The 19,654-nt window shown below is 48.9% G+C and overlaps 2 protein-coding genes across 2 annotated transcripts in view; one reads left to right on the top strand and one right to left on the bottom strand.

Annotated features, from left to right (window-relative positions):
- Positions 1-16,628, top strand: part of XPO5 (exportin 5) — a gene marked incomplete at its 5' end in the record, with an annotated part of 31,282 nt that extends 14,654 nt beyond the window's left edge. The window contains 14 exons of the mRNA XM_009331106.1: positions 554-653; positions 1,572-1,753; positions 6,709-6,809; positions 9,028-9,124; positions 9,662-9,798; positions 10,424-10,521; positions 11,023-11,069; positions 11,275-11,369; positions 12,225-12,287; positions 12,796-12,878; positions 13,645-13,752; positions 13,933-14,070; positions 14,231-14,395; positions 14,948-16,628. Of these exons, the coding sequence (XP_009329381.1) occupies positions 554-653; positions 1,572-1,753; positions 6,709-6,809; positions 9,028-9,124; positions 9,662-9,798; positions 10,424-10,521; positions 11,023-11,069; positions 11,275-11,369; positions 12,225-12,287; positions 12,796-12,878; positions 13,645-13,752; positions 13,933-14,070; positions 14,231-14,395; positions 14,948-15,088 (1,555 nt within the window). The remainder of the gene's footprint in view (positions 1-553; positions 654-1,571; positions 1,754-6,708; positions 6,810-9,027; positions 9,125-9,661; positions 9,799-10,423; positions 10,522-11,022; positions 11,070-11,274; positions 11,370-12,224; positions 12,288-12,795; positions 12,879-13,644; positions 13,753-13,932; positions 14,071-14,230; positions 14,396-14,947) is intronic.
- A 1,864-nt stretch (positions 16,629-18,492) lies between these two features.
- The window catches only part of LOC103922890 (DNA-directed RNA polymerases I and III subunit RPAC1-like), a 2,396-nt gene continuing 1,234 nt past the window's right edge, over positions 18,493-19,654 (bottom strand). Inside the window, exons 2-3 of the mRNA XM_009331105.1 lie at positions 19,155-19,271; positions 18,493-18,809 (exon numbers count right to left, since the gene is read on the bottom strand). Of these exons, the coding sequence (XP_009329380.1) occupies positions 18,691-18,809; positions 19,155-19,271 (236 nt within the window). The 3' untranslated portion in view covers positions 18,493-18,690. The remainder of the gene's footprint in view (positions 18,810-19,154; positions 19,272-19,654) is intronic.

Here is a 19,654-nt window from a genome sequence, read left to right as displayed (position 1 = left end):
CCGCAAACCAAATGAGGCTGGCAGGGTGCCTTGTGACCTCCTGTGCTGTGGGCACTCATTGTGGTAATAGCTCTCCTGCAGTTCAGAAACTGCCAACTGAGTCTAAATGCTGTTTGTTGAAAATTGTTAGGTAAGAGTTGTTTAAGGTGATAGAGGAACACTTCCCAGCATGCTCAAAGCATTTGCAGAAAATGAGAAATAAAAGATGTCTTTGCTCATCTCCAGAAGAAGCTAGGAAGCTGAGCTCTGCTTACTAAAGCTGAGGTGTCCTGCAGCCCTAGGCAGCTGGGCATGCACAAGAGTTTTCCCAGCAGGGCTGTCTTCATAAGAGATTCAAAGGTTTTAGGTCCCCATGGCCCAAGAGAACTGGAGACATTTGGAGAGTGCACACGTCTCTGGTGCTTTTTATCATGTTCCCACATACAGTGTGGAGCACTTGCTAGTCTCTCTAACCTGTTCTGTATTTGTTAAGATGTTTATTGCCAGTGCAAAGCTCTGCTCAAATTCCCTGATACAAACAATAATCCCTGTTGCTGTCTTTTGCTGCCGCCAGAGTCCTCTCAGATCCTGAAGCCTTTATCTCCTATGTGGGTGCAGACAACAAAATTGCCGATCCAGTCTTGGAAGATCCTAGTGGCCGGAACCGCTCCAGAGTGAGTATCATTACCAGGAGAGGTGTAATCCTTAGCAAGATGGGACTTGCCTCCTTCCATCCCCCATTTCTGTTGTGGTTACACACAAGATCTCTCCTGATCATCTACTTCTTTAGGGTGCAGATCAGTAGGTTTTTCAGATTGCAGAATAACAGGCTGGCTTTTGCCTCTTTAAGCTACAGTAATAAGCGTGTAGGCCATGCAAAACCAGATTATTCAGCAGAGTGAAGCACACTGTTCCCTACTCTTTGTGCAGCAGAGTTTGGTTTTGGAGAAGCAACTGGTTTACGTGATTTTTGGAAATATGGTGCAGTGACTTGTGCTTTTTGAGTGAGGCAGTATGGAAAGCGTCATGCTGAGACTTCATCGTGGAATATAATTAAAATTCATCTGAGCAGATTTGTGTTGTTTGAGTTGTTAGTGAAATGTCTTCATTCTTGGACAGACTGCAAATGGAGTTGCTATCTTTAGGTCTGTAGAGGACACTGAAATGCAGTCCACAGAGCTGTGCTTGTGATTTGGGGCTAATGCAGTTTGACCACTATGTCATCACAGATCTCTACATCCGTCCCAGCACATGAAGGAGATGAGGAACTGATGGTATAGACCCTTCCTTTTAGAGGGTAACCTACCTGGTTGCTTGCATGCTCATGAGACCGTATGCATTGCTGCTTTGTCTAATAGCAAGTTCCTAGGCTGTCCTGCCATGGCGAAGGGTCACTGAAGATGATGGAATGTAGCATGATAGTTTGCTGCATTTTCTTGGCAGCAAACCCACCAGAGTTTGTTCCTATCACCAGATTAGGCTCACTGTAGAGCGTTCCCTTTGAGATGGGATGGTGATGGGTTTCTCTGAAAACCTATTTATTCACGTTGTGCTCTGGCTAAGAAACATTCTCTCCGCATCTCTTGCTGCAGATAAGCTTTTGCGTATACACCATTTTGGGAGTTGTGAAACGAGCTCGTTGGCCTGCTGCTACTGAAGAGGCAAAAGCTGGAGGATTCTTGGTGGGATACATGCCCAGTGGAAGTCCCGTCTACCGTAATCCCTGCACTGAGCAGGTCCTGAAGCTTCTTGACAATTTACTTGCTCTTATAAGGTGGGTCAAGTTGACTTGGAATCATTTATGTTGACTTAGGAATCTCTGAAAGCCAAACTGTGATAAATACATGAAATGCTCAGAGCATGTTCTCCCAGTGAAGCCAGCAGGAACATAGGCTGGTGCAGGTGCCCAAGTACTGTTCCTGACTGTTCACAGTGGGGAATGGCACTGGGGAAACTGGAGCCTTCTGAATGTTCATTGGCCTGGCCTACAAGAGTCCATCAAAGCCAATGGGAGCTTGGGCTGGGGTTGCCTCCCCCACCTCCACTGCTGTATATCTGCCACCCGGTTAATCGTTTCTCGACTAACATCTCTGCTCTGCCCTCAGCCCCTACAAGGCCACCTCTCCAGTCACCACCAGGGCAGTCACAGCTCTCATCACATCCTGTTTGCGTTGTTCTCTCTTCAGTGTTAAATTAAGCTGGTTTTGCTGAACACGAACACCAGCCTCCTGAAGCACTGTCTGCTATTGAAATCAGTGGATGCATACTCTCAGGCTGTTGCTACCTTGCAGTGCCTCTCTGCACGTCACTGGTGTTTTATACATCTGGGGCAGCCAGAGGAGGGAGCAAGAGAAGACAGAAAAGGGGAATCCTGAATAACACAGTTCCCAGAATTATAAAGGAGGAATCTGTCTCAGGGTAGCTGCTGACGCTGGGATTTTGCCAGGCTGATGGGGCAATTCTGTGAGATAACGCTACATGTTATGTACTTGAAAACTTGAAGCTCTGTCCTTGGCAGGAGCCTGTTGGGAAAGGGTATTGTCAGATCCACTTAGATTTTTCAGCTCCCAGGTCTGTGAGGAAAGGGGCCCTATTACTCGAGCTCTGTCTAACCAGGCATGTTTGGTAGTCACTGAGCTCAGGACTGTGCTGCTTCTAGTGAGAAGCAACATGCTGGACTGGAAGGACAAGCACATGCTGTCTTGGCCCACCGTAGCAGTGCTTCTCATCGTAAAGCTCTGTGTAGCACAGCAGGTGGTACGTTGGCCAGTGAGCAGAGTTGAACTGTCTTGTTATGGCTGTGGAGCTGTGCTTGAAGTGGTTTTGCCTTTTTTCCTGGAAGGCTGAAGATCCTATCAATGAGCTTTTGGGAGAGGTTGGGTAGAGTAGAGTTGCCTGAGTAGAGGTAGCCTCGTGCCATTTCTTCCAGAGCCTGGAACATGCTCTGTATTGTGGGAGACCAACTAAACCAGTGCCCAGGGTCTGAACAGGCTGCAATGGACAGACTTTTTGCTTGTGCAATTGCTGTTCTTGCCAGAAATTACACGTTATTAAAAACACTTGGGATCTCTGTTACAACAAGCTTAGGAAACTATTGTCAAACTCTATGATAAACTACCTGTAAAGAAGCAGAAATTCTGTGCCTGTTTGTTTACCACCTCCAGGAAAACACGAGAGCTATGTTCTGTTGCCAGTGCTTCCCCATCTACACGAAGGAAGAGGCTCCCTGGCTGTTTTTTGAGATAATGTATCTGTGTTGTTTGAGCGTCTCCCTTGCAGACCAAAATCTTTTCTGAGCACGTGATAGTAACATACATGGAGTGGCCTGTGCTTCACTCAGAGGTATCCAGCCTTTTCTTAAGGCTGGATGCTCCAACAAGAACCAGTGAATGATGTATTAAGAGCAGTAGATAGTCTGCTTCATACCTTTCCTGGCTGCTGCTGGATGTAGAGGCCTCTTTGTGTGACAACTGCAAGCTCATAGTTGTTCAGTGCAAACGTTGATGATGCTTACGTCTTTCTGGAGAAGATGGAGCTTGTGCTATGGAGCTTCTGGTGTGTTTTATGCTGGCTTTGAGTGCTTTTTCCATGTACTGCTTCCTCAGGCCCTCTTTAATATGGATTACCCAAGAGAATATGGAATCTGTAGCAGCCTGTCAGCAGGCAGGAAATACAGGGATATGAGGAAGGCTGGCTGTCAGGAAAGCTGCCTGTGTTGCGGATGTCTTCAGAAACATAGTTGCATTACTGCTTGGGGATGGATGCTTCTCTTAGCTCTGTGCTATTAGGCAGCTTTCTGTGGGGATAAGCAAGGTCAACTGTTGCTCATATGCTTATGCAGAAAGTAGATGTGGAAGTCCTCACAGATTGTGTTGGTTACTGCGTGAGCAGATCTGCAAATAGCAGCAGCACAGATCTTACTAAGCAGCTGAATTGAACACCAAGTCAGGCGCCAGTATGCAAATAAAGGGCATTTTGCAGGCTGAGCAGTTGGGTCTGCTGCCCTCTGGATGTTGTGTGGCATTCTGCTGCTGTGTTTGCAGACAGGAGCAGTAAAAGTTGCTAAGCCATTGGGTCTTTGCCAGGGTACGTAGCTTGAAGGTAGGTCATGGATGAGACCAAAGAGCCGAGAGGAATGAGAGGGAGTCCAGGTAACAAGGAAAAAATAAGGTAGTTTTGAGTGGCATAGACAGTGTGGTGTTTCCCTGCCAGCCTATCTTTTTGTGCCTACCCATATTTGTCTCTGCCTTGGTAGCTGTATTTACTGAAGGATTTTGAGGTTGCTTTGTTAATCACTGCTTGCAGCTTTTTGAGTGATGATTCTCCTGTCCTCTGTGGTACCTCATTTCATCTAGGTGCTTTCTTAGCTTCTGGCTTAAATTGTTCTCTCCTGAATTTAAAACCAAATCACGATTTCCAGCCACTTTTAGATAAAGGCACGTTTCTGGAGTCAGTAGCTGCATGAACTGATTGGCGCAGCACCTTTATTGTGCTGGGATTTGCTCATGTTTTGTTACAAATGGACTGGTCAGGCTCAGCAAATGCTTTGCATGGACAAAGGCTTTTTTGGAACTCCTCTTGATGAGATGCTGACATTACCAAGGCATTAATGCTGATGAAAGAATTGTTGGATAGACATGGATGCTGTAAGCATTTTCAGCGTAGACAGCTCCAGCTTTAGATCAGGATTCTTCAAGCATGGGCTGTCCTAAAGGACTCATCTTCTGGCCTTCAAGCCCATCTCTTTAGGCATCAGTCTTTCCAGCAGAGCTGTGACCACCGCTGAAAATACACTCCCACAAGTCCTGCCATATCCTTTGCTTGTCTTCTAAAGCATAAATGTCTCTTCAATTTTGTTTTTCCATGTTCTCCTGTGTGTGGGATGCCCAGGAGTGCTGCTCACTGCTGTGTCTCAGCTGGAACATGCCTAGGGGCTACATCCTCATCATGTGTGAGGGCTGTTGAATGCTTTTTTTGACCCCCATGGGGAGCAGCTGATTAGCCATTTTCTCTCCATTACCACTGGGACCTTGCTAAAGTTTTGATTAAGGGAGGTCGGCCTGTGAGTGCATATCTGCCGTCCTAACTGCCAAATTTGAGAAAATGCTTCAAGGACTCTGAAACAACTAAGGACCATGACCACAGCTTCAGGGTATGACTGTCTGACCCATCCCGCTGGGGATAGAGCAGTGGGATTTCAAGGTTCACCCCCGCAATTCCACAGTCCTTGGGTTCACCCCACTGCCCTTCTGCCCAGCATGAGGCAAAGCCAGCATTGGCATGGAGCAGGCAGGAGACGTACAAGAGGAGATGATTTTAGTAGCTAGGTTTCAGGATAGCCTCAAGCAGAAATGCACAGTTTTTTGAGTCAGTGGAACAGCATTATCCAAGCTTTTGTGGAGGCTGGGCTGCTCCCTAGCCCCTCTTGGGAAAGTAAAACCAGCTTGTGCCCCCTTAGAGGCCTGTTGCACGGTGTTAGATCCAGCCCAGAATGAGAGTATGAGTAATTAAGAAGTCATTTGTGTAGCTCTTTCTTACAAAACTTACATACTTGCCTTCCTCACGTGCAGTGAGCAGGGAAGTATTTAACACTTGCAGAGAGAAATGAGATAGTTGCCGTTGCGGAGCTAACTCAGATTCTCTGCAAACTGAGGCAGACGTCACTGCATCGGGGTTGCCAGGATTGTGAACAGAGACCTTAAAAAAAAAAAAAAAAAAAAATTAAAAAATCATTAAGACATGAGTGAAAGCTGAGACTCTGGAGAACATACTGAAGTCTGTCCGTGCTCCCTTCCCCCAGCCATTCCCATGTACCCCCCTGCTTTGGGAAACGCTGCTCTAGGGGGAGATACTGAGTTGCCCTTGATCACCTCTAGCAGCAGGTACAATGGCATTGCAGTTTTGGAGGAGGCTGCAGGATTTGTGCTGTGTGCAGCTGGCGACACCCAGAGTGGAGGTCTGAGGTCTCAAAGGAGAGAGGTAGGTGAGAGAGACATCCCCTGCCGAGTCCAGCTCTGAGTGTCAGTACCCTGGCTAAGAGGGGACCCATTTTGGCCTGGATGGCGAGAACCAGCCACCCGTGGCTGAATTGGTGTCCCTTGCGGAGAGCTGACCGTGGCCGCCTCCTGATGATGCGGAATTGTTCCCAGCTGGATGTGTTGTCCAGGGGGCACATGTGTCTGCCACAAGTAACATCTGATCAGACTGATGTTCTCCCTAGAGTCCCTCCAATGCCACCTGCCATTCTGGGGACTGTGACCCATCCCTGGGGGGCAGTGTGTGTATTTTGGAGCTGAAACAGCCCCTCCCTCTGCAGGGGCCTCAGGTGCAGAAGGTCTTTTGAGATTACAGAATCTGTGTCTTGTCAGTTTTTAAAATACATTCTCTGATCCCTTTGGCCAAGCTAATAAGCTGTTGCCAGCATCGACTGGAGAATTGCTGGGAGTTTTTACTGCCAGTGCTTGCAAGGGGTGGGGTGAACTGAAATAAGTGGAAGGGGCAGCCAGGAGATTCAGGACATGAGGTGGAGTCACTCCATGTCTCTGTCGGGTCAGCTTCCCCAATATTTTTGCAGGTGGGGAAGGGGGATCCCATGCACACGTGCTTGGTCTCACCTTCCTCATCATCTGCCTCAAAGGAGCTGTTCACAAACTGAAGGAGAGGATCCCACTGTCAAGGGCAAAAGGGGTTGACCCACATGAGTATAAACCAAGTGCTCTTCTGTTTCAGGACTCACAACAATCTCTACACACCAGAGATGGTAGCTAGGCTGGGGGAAACGTTTGCAAAGGCCTTAGACATGCTGGAGGTGGAGAAGAATGCCATCCTAGGTAAGGGGCTTCTCTTCAGGAGGAATCTGTGGGCAGATTCTCAGAGGCATTGGAGGCAATTGTCCATCAATAGCGGTGGAAGTGAAGAGGGGCTGGAGAGCAGCTTCATAGTATTCACAGCTCAGCTATGATTTGAACCTGCTGAAATGAAGAAGTTAAGTTATTGGTCTCAGACAAATTGGTTTCCTCTGCCTGAAATGAAGGGTACCCTACCAAACTGCTTATCCCAGCTGGGTGGTGGTCTCTGCAACATGGCATTTCAGGCTGGAGAAACTGGGGGTGCTGTAATTGTCTGCCTTTGAGCAGAATTAGTGCTCAGCAGTATCCCTGAGTGCTGGTGCAGAGACCTGTCCCGGAGAGCAAGAGCCAAGTCCTGCAGTATGGCCCTGTCATTTGTTTCCAGATGGTGTATTAGAAAGAGGCTTTTGGAACTGTCTTAAAACAGATTTGAGCTTGTGAACACAGAAGCCTTTCCAGCCAAGCAGAAGTGGGTGGCCTTGTGGATAAAGTGTAGGCCATGACTCTGGAAATTGGGGTTTAATTTCAGGTTCTGACAGACAGTGAAATATTTTGGGGAAGTTGCTTTGTCTTTCTTATCTCCATTTCTTATCTGTAAAATGAGGAGATGCTTCCTTTACCTGTTTTCTGTGACCTATAAACTCTTGTCTGTGAACGACTGCACATAAAGCAGCAGGGCTTTGATCTCTGCTCTAAACTTTTTAATATCATAGTTCAGCAGTAGCTTGTGTCCTGACAGAGATGAATACAAACCTGAAGGGATGGGCTATTAGAGGAGCTGCACAACTGTCAGCTTTGCTTCTGGCTGGGTTCTGATAGCTCCAGTAAGTTTTGCTTTTGCGAAATGAAGGGGCTATAACAACCTTAGTGGGAACACTTCTGCTCTGGGTACAATCGACCTGAACTTGGCTGACCTCTGAGGGGAGGTTCTGCCCCAGGGTTGCTGCACCTCTTCCCATTTGGCTGCATGTTGATCTTGCCAAGCACTTCTGTCACTGCCATCAGGCTGGCTGGGGCCTGCCCAGCACGTTCTGAAAGTACACTGTGCTCTCTCATTAATGTAGCTGAAGCTTATTCTTTCCCACAGGTCTCCCTCAGCCTCTGCTGGAGCTTTATGACTCTCCTGTTATTGGAGGCAATTGTCCATCAATAGCGGTGGAAGTGAAGAGGGGCTGGAGAGCCAGCTTCATAGTATTCACAGCTCAGCTATGATTTGAACCTGCTGAAATGAAGAAGTTAAATAAGTTATTGGTCTCAGACAAATTGGTTTCCTCTGCCTGAAATGAAGGGTACCCTACCAAACTGCTTATCCCAGCTGGGTGGTGGTCTCTGCAACATGGCATTTCAGGCTGGAGAGACTGGGGGTGCTGTAATTGTCTGCCTTTGAGCAGAATTAGTGCTCAGCAGTATCCCTGAGTGCTGGTGCAGAGACCTGTCCCGGAGAGCAAGAGCCAAGTCCTGCAGTATGGCCCTGTCATTTGTTTCCAGATGGTGTATTAGAAAGAGGCTTTTGGAACTGTCTTAAAACAGATTTGAGCTTGTGAACACAGAAGCCTTTCCAGCCAAGCAGAAGTGGGTGGCCTTGTGGATAAAGTGTAGGCCATGACTCTGGAAATTGGGGTTTAATTTCAGGTTCTGACAGACAGTGAAATATTTTGGGGAAGTTGCTTTGTCTTTCTTATCTCCATTTCTTATCTGTAAAATGAGGAGACATGAAGATAAATTTCCTTTACCTGTTTTCTGTGACCTATAAACTCTTGTCTGTGAACGACTGCACATAAAGCAGCAGGGCTTTGATCTCTGCTCTAAACTCTTTAATATCATAGTTCAGCAGTAGCTTGTGTCCTGACAGAGATGAATACAAACCTGAAGGGATGGGCTATTAGAGGAGCTGCACAACTGTCAGCTTTGCTTCTGGCTGGGTTCTGATAGCTCCAGTAAGTTTTGCTTTTGCGAAATGAAGGGGCTATAACAACCTTAGTGGGAACACCTCTGCTCTGGGTACAACCGACCTGAACTTGGCTGACCTCTGAGGGGAGGTTCTGCCCCAGGGTTGCTGCACCTCTTCCCATTTGGCTGCATGTTGATCTTGCCAAGCACTTCTGTCACTGCCATCAGGCTGGCTGGGGCCTGCCCAGCACGTTCTGAAAGTACACTGTGCTCTCTCATTAATGTAGCTGAAGCTTATTCTTTCCCACAGGTCTCCCTCAGCCTCTGCTGGAGCTTTATGACTCTCCTGTTTACAAAACGGTCTTAGAAAGGATGCAGGGCTTCTTTTGTACCCTCTACGACAACTGGTAAGAGCACCACATATCCCATACACAATCCAGTATTGCACAGCTGCAGCAGTAGGCTATTGCTGGGTGCTGACTTCTAGAGTTAGACTTTCCATGTGAGCTGTGTCCTATAATATCCAAGTACAAGTTGCAGTGGTGAACTATACTCGGTGGTTGTAACGTACCGCATACATATGGAACACAGTTGCTGGAAAAAGTACCTCAAAATGTGGATCTGCTTTTAGCTCTTCTGCAGTTAGGTAGTTGGATTGGAGCACTTATCTGATATCCTGACCTAGCTTGTGTCTCTGCCACTTCTAATTGTGTGTTAGGATATGTCAGTACTTGAAAGTGCATTTTAGTGTTTAAATGCTTAATTCATTGTCCCTCTGCAGGTATCCCAGAAAAAAGAGATACCATGCTAAAATTCCTCTATAGTGTTTGATTAAGAACACGGCAACTATCTAATCTCAGATGATAGTACTTGCAGACCTTGCAGGCCAGAGGCATGGTACTTGTTATCTAGCAGAGTTGCAACTAACTTGTTTTTTCTTGAAGTTTCCACATCCTGGGAAATGCAGGCCCCTCCATGCAACAGGATTTCTACACCGTTGAGGGTCTCGCCACCCAGCTCCTCAGCTCAGCTTTCATCAACCTCAACAACATTCCTGATTACAGACTGCGTCCCATGCTCCGTATCCTTCCATCATTGTTTCAGGCCAGCTAGGGAGGCTTGGAGCATGTAAATTGAAAACCTGGTGGCTTCCTAGCACTGTTTTCAGTATGGCCAAGCCAAAGAAGGGTGATTGAGGAGGTAAACAAACAGGGATACACCTGGTGTGGTTGAGGTGCGAGCCTAGGAGGGCATGAGCAGAAACAGCAGTGCACGGGGTCAGAGAGAATAAATGCAAAGGATTTGTATGGTCCCCGAGAGGTGGGTAGTGCCTTCTGGAGGGTCAAGGGGGCTTGAACAGTGTAGGAGCTTGGCAGTAGGGTGTCTGACTAGACTTTGTGCTTGTGTGGGAGACCATCTGGGGTTCCCAGCCCACTTTCCAGGGCTGGACGTTCAGTCTCACAGCTAGGAAATGGGTGCTAGGCACCCTCAGCTTTCTCAGCTGAACTGTCAGGGGAAGAGGCTGAATACCTCATGTTCTTGCTGTGTAGAGATGCCACTTGTTAATTCAGGGCTGTGAGAAGATGGGCTTCGAGGTGTCTGTTGTTTGGCTCCCCCAGTGGAATGGTCTGGTTTGGGTGGTGTGCTGCAGTCACCCTAGCAGCTGGCCATATGCACTCGGTCTCTTCCTTAACTGGTCTGTGCAGGTGTGTTTGTGAAGCCCTTGGTACTCTCCTGCCCTTCAGAATACTACGAAACCCTTGTCTGCCCCATGCTGGGACCACTCTTTACCTATCTGCACGTGGTAAGAAAACAGCTTGTTTGATGCCTGTTCTTTGGCAGCCCAGACTCCTTGTAGCAGCTGGCAGCAACGTGTGAGAACATGTGTGTCTCCAAAGCCAGCAGAGACAAGGGCAGAGCCTTGATGCTTAATGATTTTGATGCTGTTTAGGGGGGGGCTTTTGAGATGTGTTGAACCCTGGCTGTTTCACAGCACCCCTTGCTGTGAATTCAAACCTGTGGATATCAGCTCCTCAACCTTCAGCCCTGAGAACTTGTGTGGGATTTTTTTTGCCTGTGTCCCCTCATTTTCCTGACAGCTCACCCAGATTCCTACAGCCAGCACAGCCACAGCATCTTCAGCACAGTTGGTAGCAGTTCTTGTCCCATTCAAAATGGGGCTTGGCATGAGAGCTGTGTTTAAAGCTCTTGTGCTTTTATCAGCAGCTGTCACTTGGGCCTCTTTGCATTGTGTCCAGCATGGCTCCTTAGGAAGGTATTGAATCTTCTCTTTTGTCTTGAACAGAGGTTGTCTCAGAAATGGCAGGTGATCAACCAACGAAGCATGCTCTGGTAAGCTTCCACCCCTTGAAATGAGTACTGAAAGGGAGAAATGGGAAGTGGGATGGAGTTTTGGCCCTTTGCCCAGGGAACAGCCCTGCCAGCAGAGGGCTGAAAAACACTGCGTTTACCCTGATGGTGACTCACTCCCTGTGCTTGGGCAGAGGGGATACTTTAAGACATCGGCTCCCTTCACACTAAAACCTGTTCTCCTCAGTGAGGATGATGCTGCAGACGACAACCCCGAGTCTCAGGAGATGCTTGAAGAACAGCTGGTCAGGCTGCTGACCCGAGAAGTCATGGATCTCATCAGTAAGTAAAATCAAGCAAGGTCCCCTGGGATATTTGGGAAGTTTGCCCTGGAGAAGACAATAGCAATTTCCAATGTGCAGTAAAACTTAATTATAATGGCCAGTAGTATTTAACATAATCCTTAGAAGCTAGGTGTGAGACAGTTAACCCTACCAAAATCTTAGCTAAAACTTAGTAAGAGATCAATTAAAAACCTTCAGAAGAGAGCTTTCTTTCTTTCATTTAGGGCTCCGTGTTGTTGGCACTGTCCCTGTAGGAGTCCAGTTCTCCTTTGGAATCTGGGTTTTCCCTTTTGGTGCCCCGTAGCCCAATACGGGACATTGATCTGCGGACAACCTGAGTGTAGAGCAGTTTTGCTGCTGGCAATTGCCATGCCTCTAGCCAGACAGAAGGGAAGAGTCCCTCCCCCCAGGCAATCTCCTTTGTGTTCCCCTTCTCCAACACTCTGTTTTTGTCAGTGTGGCTTGGAGCAGAGAGGCTGGGAAAATTGACTGCATAGAGATTACAGGTCCTCGACCTTTTATCTCCTTGATCTGCCTTGATGCCTTAAGATGCTGCTGTTCTCAGATGATAGGCTTCAAATGTTTTTTGCATGTTCCTGGTTCTCAGTAGTTTGAAGCAGCCACTGTGCAGCAGGTTCCACTGTGGGAGGATGCTGTGGGTGGGGTGTTTCAGCCTTGCAGGTAGTGCAGTATTTGGCTTTTATACTGGGCTTTCAGATTCCTCAGATACTGTGTAAGAGCTGGGGGAGCCTGAAGCAGCTGTGAGCCCATCAGAGTCTGTAGGATAATCTCTGCATGTTCTGAAGTAGCATCTTCCCTTTTCTGCTCCTCTGACCTGCAACTGTTTTTGCAGCTGTTTGCTGTGTTTCTAAGAAAGGTGTTGAGCATAACACTACTGCTGCTGTAGACGGAGACGGTGAGTAAATGCCCACCTTTGCCTTTCCTCCCCTTGGTGCGTGCAAGCACTTTTCCCATTTCTTCATGCATTTCTTGAGGGAGAGGCTGGCCTGTTGCTGGAAGTTCTGTGTGAGGGGTACAGGTTTGGTAAGAAGCCTTCAGCTCTGTCCTGCCCAGTGTAAAAACCTGCCCACAGAAAAACCCAGTCTAGCCTAGGAGTGTGCTGTAGGGTTCACAGGTAGCACGTTGGAGCAGCTGATTCGTAAGGTACCAAGAAGAGGGCTGAGGAGAAGAGGGGGATGTGCACGGTCTTCCCAAGAGCTGGAGGTAGCTAGTCGGGTGCCCTTCCTGCCCCACAGAGGGTGCGTGCTTTCTGCTTGGAGAGAGATGTTCTGGCAAGCTGTGCAAGCATACTGATTCTGTGTGCTGTCCCCTGGTTCCCAGCTTAGTTCTCACTGTGCCTCCCTGTGTCTCCCTCAGTCCTCGGGAGGCCATTTTCACAGTGCTGCCTTTGCTCTGCTCTGCAGATGATGAGGCGATGGCCACGGAGGTGACTCCCCCTGCCAGCGCAGAGCTCACCGAGCTCGGCAAGTGTCTGATGAAGCAGGAGGTAAGAGCGCATGCTCTGACTTCCACCATCCTTTCTCTGTACTCTTTGTCACGCTTGTCTGTGGTGCAGCCAGATGCTGCTACAAAGATCTAGGCTGCTGTAGTGTGATTACCCAGTGTGAGAATCTTCTCTTGGGAACATACATGTTTTTTAAGGGTTAATGGTTGCAGAAACCACAAAGCAAGTGGGGGTTGGGATCCAGTGTAACATGCAGCTACAGAGTTTCAGCCCTTCTTTGGGCAAGGCTCTGGGCATTCATCCCCCAGGGTGCTCCCTGGCTCTGCCTCCATCCTGGGCTCCAGCCTTCAGGAGGAAGAACTTCACCCAGCAGCTCTTTTTTTCTGTAAAATCTGCCAGAGCTGGCACAGGAGCCAAAGTGTTAACACAACCCACTGTGCAGAGTACCTTCACCCTGATACCTCTGTAATCCTCCTCTCCTGTGGACGCCTCAGAAGCTCTTGCAGAAGCTTTTGCAGTGACTTGAGAGTAACAACTGATGGGAGTCCATGGGTGCTCCAGGGCTTTTCCAGGGGAGGTGAGAAGGGAGCGGGTTTGCTTGACGTTTGTTTCTCATGGCTATGATGGTGTACGCTGCGTGCCTTCGAGCACCGTCAGCTGGAGCAGCAGCAGCACGCAGGATTCTCAGAAGACGCTTGTCTGGAGCTCCTGCAGAGTCCCTGGATTGCTTCTTGGCTCCCTTCAGGTTTGAACCCTGGAGGTGGGAAATCGTTCCTCTGACTGGTTTCCCTCTCTGACTCCTTTTCAGGATGTTTGCACTGCGCTGCTGATCACTGCCTACACATCCCTCTCCTGGAAGGACACCTTGTCCTGCCAAAGAACCACAACACAGCTTTGCTGGCCGCTGCTCAAACAGGTACCTCTGGGAGGAAGAAGGAATTAGTTCTGGCAGGGTTGGGAGAGGAAGCTCTGAATGTAGTAAGAAGCGTGGCTGCTTCACCCCTGGGCACCTTCTCCCTCGGGAAGGCCAAGCTGTTGCAAAAAGGCAGTCATGTATCAGTATCCTGCTTCCATGCTGACAGTGCCTCTTCCCCAGGTGCTTCCAGGAAACCTCCTGCCCGATGCTGTGTCCTGGTTCTTCACAAGTGTGCTGAAGGGCTTACAGACACACGGGCAGCACGATGGCTGCATGGCAGCTCTTGTCCACCTGGCTTTCCAGATCTACGAGGCCTTGGTGAGAAACTCTGCTCTTTGTCCAGATGCCAGGTTGGCTGGGGAGTGGTGGAAAACTAATCCCATGCCCGCTTGGGTAGGGGCAGAGGAGCTAATGGCCCTCCAAGGAGGACAAGGCTGCTCCTCTAGCAGAGCTGTGTTAACTGTACTTCTCCCTGCAGCGCCCTCGCTATGCTGAGCTGAAGGCAGTGATGGAGCAGATCCCAGACATCCAGAGGGACTCTTTGGAGCAGTTTGATTCAAAGCTTCTCAACCCAACGCTGCAGAAGGTGGCAGACAAGCGCCGGAAGGATCATTTCAAGCGCCTCATCACAGGTTGCATTGGGGTAGGTGATATCCTGGAGGAAAATGAACCTGTTTCATTTCACGCCCGTACCCTGCAGAAGCGACAGGGCAGCCAGTCTACCTGCCTCTCCCCAGGCACCCCAGTTCCCAGCCAGGAAGCTGTTGCAGCTTATTCTTAGTGTTTGTTCTGTCTTTTCAACCTGGAGGTACAGCGGGGATGGCAGCACAGACTGAGCAGCCCCTCCAGCACTGAGAGGCAGGGGTTACCTTGCACAAGGGTGCCGGGGGGAACAGGGTGTTCAAATGTTTGAACGAAGCCGCTAGGTGGGTGCTGGGCTTTTGTGAGAATGGTGGCGTTGAGTCTGGTACATTGAGTTAAAAGCTTGGGGAGCTGGTGCACTGGTGGTTACCTCGGTGCCCTGGCACTTGGGAAGGACCAGGCCCGAGATTCCCCAAAATGCAAGCATGGCGTCCGGGCCTAGGGATTGCTCAGAATCTGGGGTCTGCCTCTGATCTGCAAGCAGGCTGCCCCCTGAGTTGAGTGGGGCTACGAAGGCAGTAATGACTGATGCCTGCCTGTCTGTCCTCTGCAGAAGCCCCTCGGGGAGCAGTTCCGCAAGGAGGTTCATATCCGGAACCTCCCATCTCTCTTCAAAAAGGTGAAGCCATCATTGGAGACGGATGTGCTGGAAAACGAGGATGGAGAGGGCCTCACTGCACTCTTTGAGCCCTGAGCCTGGGATGCTGCAACCATCTCCTCCCCTACCTTATATTTTGTCTCTCCTCATAGTAAGCACATTAGATTCTCCTCGTCATCGCCTCCACGAGCGTTCGTCTGAATAAAGCCCCTTACGGGTCCTGTCCCATTCTCCCTACGTGGGGATGGGGCCTGCGGTGGCATTTGAACCAGTCTATTAAGCTTTCCCCGATTCCTTCCCCTCCCCTCCATTGGATGAGCATCTTTAGACCTCTGCTTCTCTGCAAGGTGGGAGCTGAGCCCATAAACTCCGTTAGGTAAAGCCTGGTCATCCTGTAGCCTTGGGTCACTCTTGCTCCACTTCTTCATCCCTTGGGGTTTAGGATCAATGCAAAAGGCAGAGTAGTGCGCCATGTGAAAAGGGGCTACCCTAATCTTTCTCTGGGTGCTAGTCGCCAGGCTTTTTTAGGGGACACATCAGACACTCCTGTCGTGCCTATCAGCACTTGTCCCTAGCGGACTGGTATTCTGATGAATCCGTTTCCCTCCAGGATGCTGAGCCTTGGGCTGCGGGCTGTGTGCCAGGAAGCCTAGCAGTGCTCTAGGATCTCCTTCAAGATCAGCCTTTCTAAGGTGCAGCTGCTCTCTAGGAGGCAGACGCTGTCATACATATATATACATATATATGATCATACAGCTTGTTCTACCCAGAGCCAAACGGAAGGCTTTTACTTTGTGCCAGCCTTTCTTGGACATTTCTCAGGGGGAGCAGGACAGATTTGTTTGTTTTTTTCTTTTTACCATGCCCTGTAGACTAGAACATCGTCGGTGCAGGGTATACAAAATCTGGACCAATATCTGAAGCACCTGCAAACCAAAAGGGATCTCCTCACCCTGTTGCTGTGGAGGTGACGGTAGCCCATGTTTTTACCCAGTCTGGTACTTCTTGGAGAATTGCGTGGTGGGGCAGGAGGGGTGGGGTTTATACTGCAGTTTACAGGGGGGGAGCCAGGTCAGAAACTGGGTTTTAGATGAGGTGGGACTCTTATCAAACCACTCCAGTCTGCAAAGCTGGTTCTTCTTACATGACAAATGGTTCACTCGATCTATCCTAGTGTTAGCGCAGGAGCTGGGTCTGTCCAGAGCTAGCTGGCAGTTTTGCCATCCAGGAGACAGAACAAGTAATAAACTATGGCGGGCAGAGAAGGTGGTGTCTCCACTTGGACAGACTGGACAGAAAAGGTGGGGTTGGGAGGGGTGGGAGTGCTGAAGGGAAGAGCAGGCCTTGGGACTCCACTCACCCTCCTGCCCCTGCTGTTCCACCAGCACCCTACACTTTCATCCTGGCCTCAGATTTTTTTAACCTCTGAGCTAACATGGCTCCTGGCTCTAGCAAAGGCTGGGTGTATTTATTGTGTTGTGATATTTTTAACATTCTGTGACTTCATGCTAGATACAAGGGTTTTTTTTTAAATGGTTTTTAGAACCTTTTTTGTAGGAATGTTTAAATCCGAAGCTGTCTCTGAACTGGTTGTGTTACACCTCTGAGTGTCAGTAAAGCTATTCCAGTTTCATACACGTCGTGTCATGGTTTCATTTTTATTCTTTCGTATGTTTCAGTAATATCTGAAGCCTCTGCTCTACCCAGACCGCCTTCCTAAGGACTGTTCAGCACTCCTTATCCCAGCTACCAAAACGGGAGCACCTTTGCTGGTGGTCAACATACATTATCAGGGAGGGGATGAACCAATCCAGACTACGTAATTAAATTAGAAGGCAAGGGGAAAATTATATTTTAAAGTATTCATACGTCACAGCTGGTTTATATTAATTCCACAACAGCCGCTAGGTCCCAGTTCACAGCTTGAGGGGTACGTATTGCCAAAGCGAAACCCTTTGGCATGGCTATTCCAGGGCACGTCCCATAAGCAATATGGGAAATAGGCAAAGCAATAGCAGAGAAAGGCGCATGTGCTACTGAAGTAGGCTCCAAGCCCAACCCTAGCTATTGCTGGGAGGAGCAACATCTTGTGGTAGTACTGTAGTTTAGCCGTAACTCTCAGCTGACCTTTTCAGTAACACAGGAAGGTGATGTAGCTATTGCCTTTGGTGTGTCCCCCTCACCTGATGAAGGTTGCACGAAAGGTCTCTCTTACAACAAAAGCAGAAGCCTTCAAAGACGTGGGCCTGAGCAGCGTCACTGTAAGAAGTTTTTGTCACAAAACCTTTTCCCAAGGTCCCAGCTGTAATCCAGCTCATTGCGGAAGCTGCTTCAGCTTGAAAATCCTATTTTTCAAATGGGATTAACACCTAAAGGATGTTTACAGTACAAGTAACTATAGCCCAGTGCAACAGGTAGAGAAAAAGTGCGATTTGCTACACTAAATTCTGTCATTGTAGTGAGGATTGACAAGCAACTGGGACAGACCAGTCCTCCCAGCCATTCCAGTCCCTGGATTGCTTTTCATCAGCTCGTCAAGAGACCTACCCGCTGCTGACTAACAGTAGTGCTCACCACTGAGACTAACTTGCAAGTTCTCCCAGGCTTCCCTGGGTGGAGACAGGCCTTTGACTGTCACTTGCCCTCCACCATCCAGTTCTGCTCCAAGGTCAGCCCAAAGTACGTTCAGCCACTGAAAGGGAGAACAGAATAGTCAAATCCAACACCTGGGAAGAAATGCCTTACCTTGAGCTATTTAAGAAGGGAGTGCCAGTCCTTACAGAGCATGTTTTTAAACCCCACCTTTGCACAGAGAAGCCCAGTACTATATCATAGAATGTTTTGGGCTGGAAGGGACGGTCAAAGACCATCTAGTCCAACCCCCCTGGTGTGGGCAGGGACAGCTTTCACTAGGTCAGGTTGCTCAAAGCCCAGTCCAACCTGACCTTCAACACTTCCAGGGATGGTGCACCCACAACTTCCCTGGGCAACCTGTTCCAGCATCTCACCACCACCCTCATCTTTAAAAAAGGGCGTATGTCCAATCTAAGTCTACCCCCTTTCAGTTTAAAACCCTTGCCCCTTGTCTTGTCACTACAGGCCCTGGTAAAAAGGCTTTCTCCACATCCTCTTTATATACTGCAAGGCCACAATAAGGTCTCCCTGGAGCCTTCTCTTCTCCAGGCTGAGCAAACCAAACTCTGTCAGCCTTTCTTCATCAGAGAGGTGTTACAGCCCTCTGGCAGTACAGGCTTTTATCTACCACATCATTAACTACGTGGAGCTGGTTTGAGACACCTGCAAAACAGACCTGCACCGATACTGACTTGTTAAATCTCACTGACCTGCTGCGAAGTGTTTTACTACACTGCCTTATCAGTCCTTTTCATATACTGCATGCAATCTAAAATAAATGCTATTACTCATCTTTAGACCCGCTGCCACTTTCTTCTCTGTGTATTATGGTCTCGCAATTGTGAACAGCACAGAAGGAGACAGCTGTAAAGAAAAGCCTTTATTTTAGTGCATCTCCTCCCTGAGGCTCATTGCCAACAGAAGACAAATCCAAAGAGACAGTCCTAGGACTCTTAACAAGCCCATCTCAAACCTCTTGCCTACAGAAGAGGCATCACCCCTGCAGGCAGGTGCAGGAAGCCCAGAACAGCAGTGCAGGAACACGCTTCCCAGCTACAGCCCGGTCACTCCATAGGCACAGAGTCCAGCTCATTCAGGAAGCGCTGACACTTTCCCATCAGGATCTTGATGGCTTCGCTCACCAGCACATCTGGAGGCAAGATACCCGTCGACTCCACTGAAACTGCACAGAGACACAAGTCAGCACAGCCACTACGCAGCTTCAGCCTACACCTGGCTCCAGCATTTCTGTCCCATGTCTTCCCTTACACCGCACTTCTGACAAGCCAGATCTTCACAGCCAGAGGAGAAGAGGTTACATTTGCTGGCAGGAAGCACAAACACATTCAATCCCAAAGCAACACCAAACCACAACCTCGGTAGTTACCCACTGGAATATGAACGTATGAAGGCTGATGATGTGGGGGTAAGGGGGAGGCAGAGACCCAGTCATACATGCTGGCCAGTCTCTGTTTGTTTACACAAACCACAGCAGGGCTCTACGTTCTGTGGAAAATGGGGCACTTACAGATGTAATGGTTTCGCACTCTTGCCAAGCGCACAAGGTTTTTCAGACTCTCATGACGGAAAACTTCTCTGCTGAACGTGTCCAACCGTGCGTTGGCTACTCTTGCCACCTTTTTTCCTAAAGGGGAAAAGATGAAACGAGATGGGCACCTGTAGCAGATGGGTGCCTTGTGGTCATGGCAGGTGCTTACCCCTCAAACATGCACTCCCCCATCAGCAAAAGCAGCAAAGCCACAAATATAAAGAATTAGCACATCCCCAACATGAAACTCCAACCTGATAGAACTGGTGTTCTTGAACAGTTTCAACCCAAACACAAAGCTTGTATGTACCCTTGGGCAGGACACAAGAAGTCTTCTCCGCGCTCAGCTGCTGGAAAGAGCAAGCTCACTACCCAGTCTTACAGACAACTGAACAGTACTGGAAGCTGCAGCCAGCGGCTGCAGGGCTCTGTGGGCAGGCACCTAATGCCTCAGCATTTCAGGGAGATCCCAGTTCATC

Source organism: Pygoscelis adeliae, unplaced genomic scaffold (assembly GCF_000699105.1).
Source record: "Pygoscelis adeliae isolate BGI_AS28 unplaced genomic scaffold, ASM69910v1 Scaffold218, whole genome shotgun sequence".
Lineage (NCBI taxonomy): Eukaryota > Metazoa > Chordata > Aves > Sphenisciformes > Spheniscidae > Pygoscelis > Pygoscelis adeliae.
This window is presented reverse-complemented; position numbering and strand designations above follow the sequence as displayed.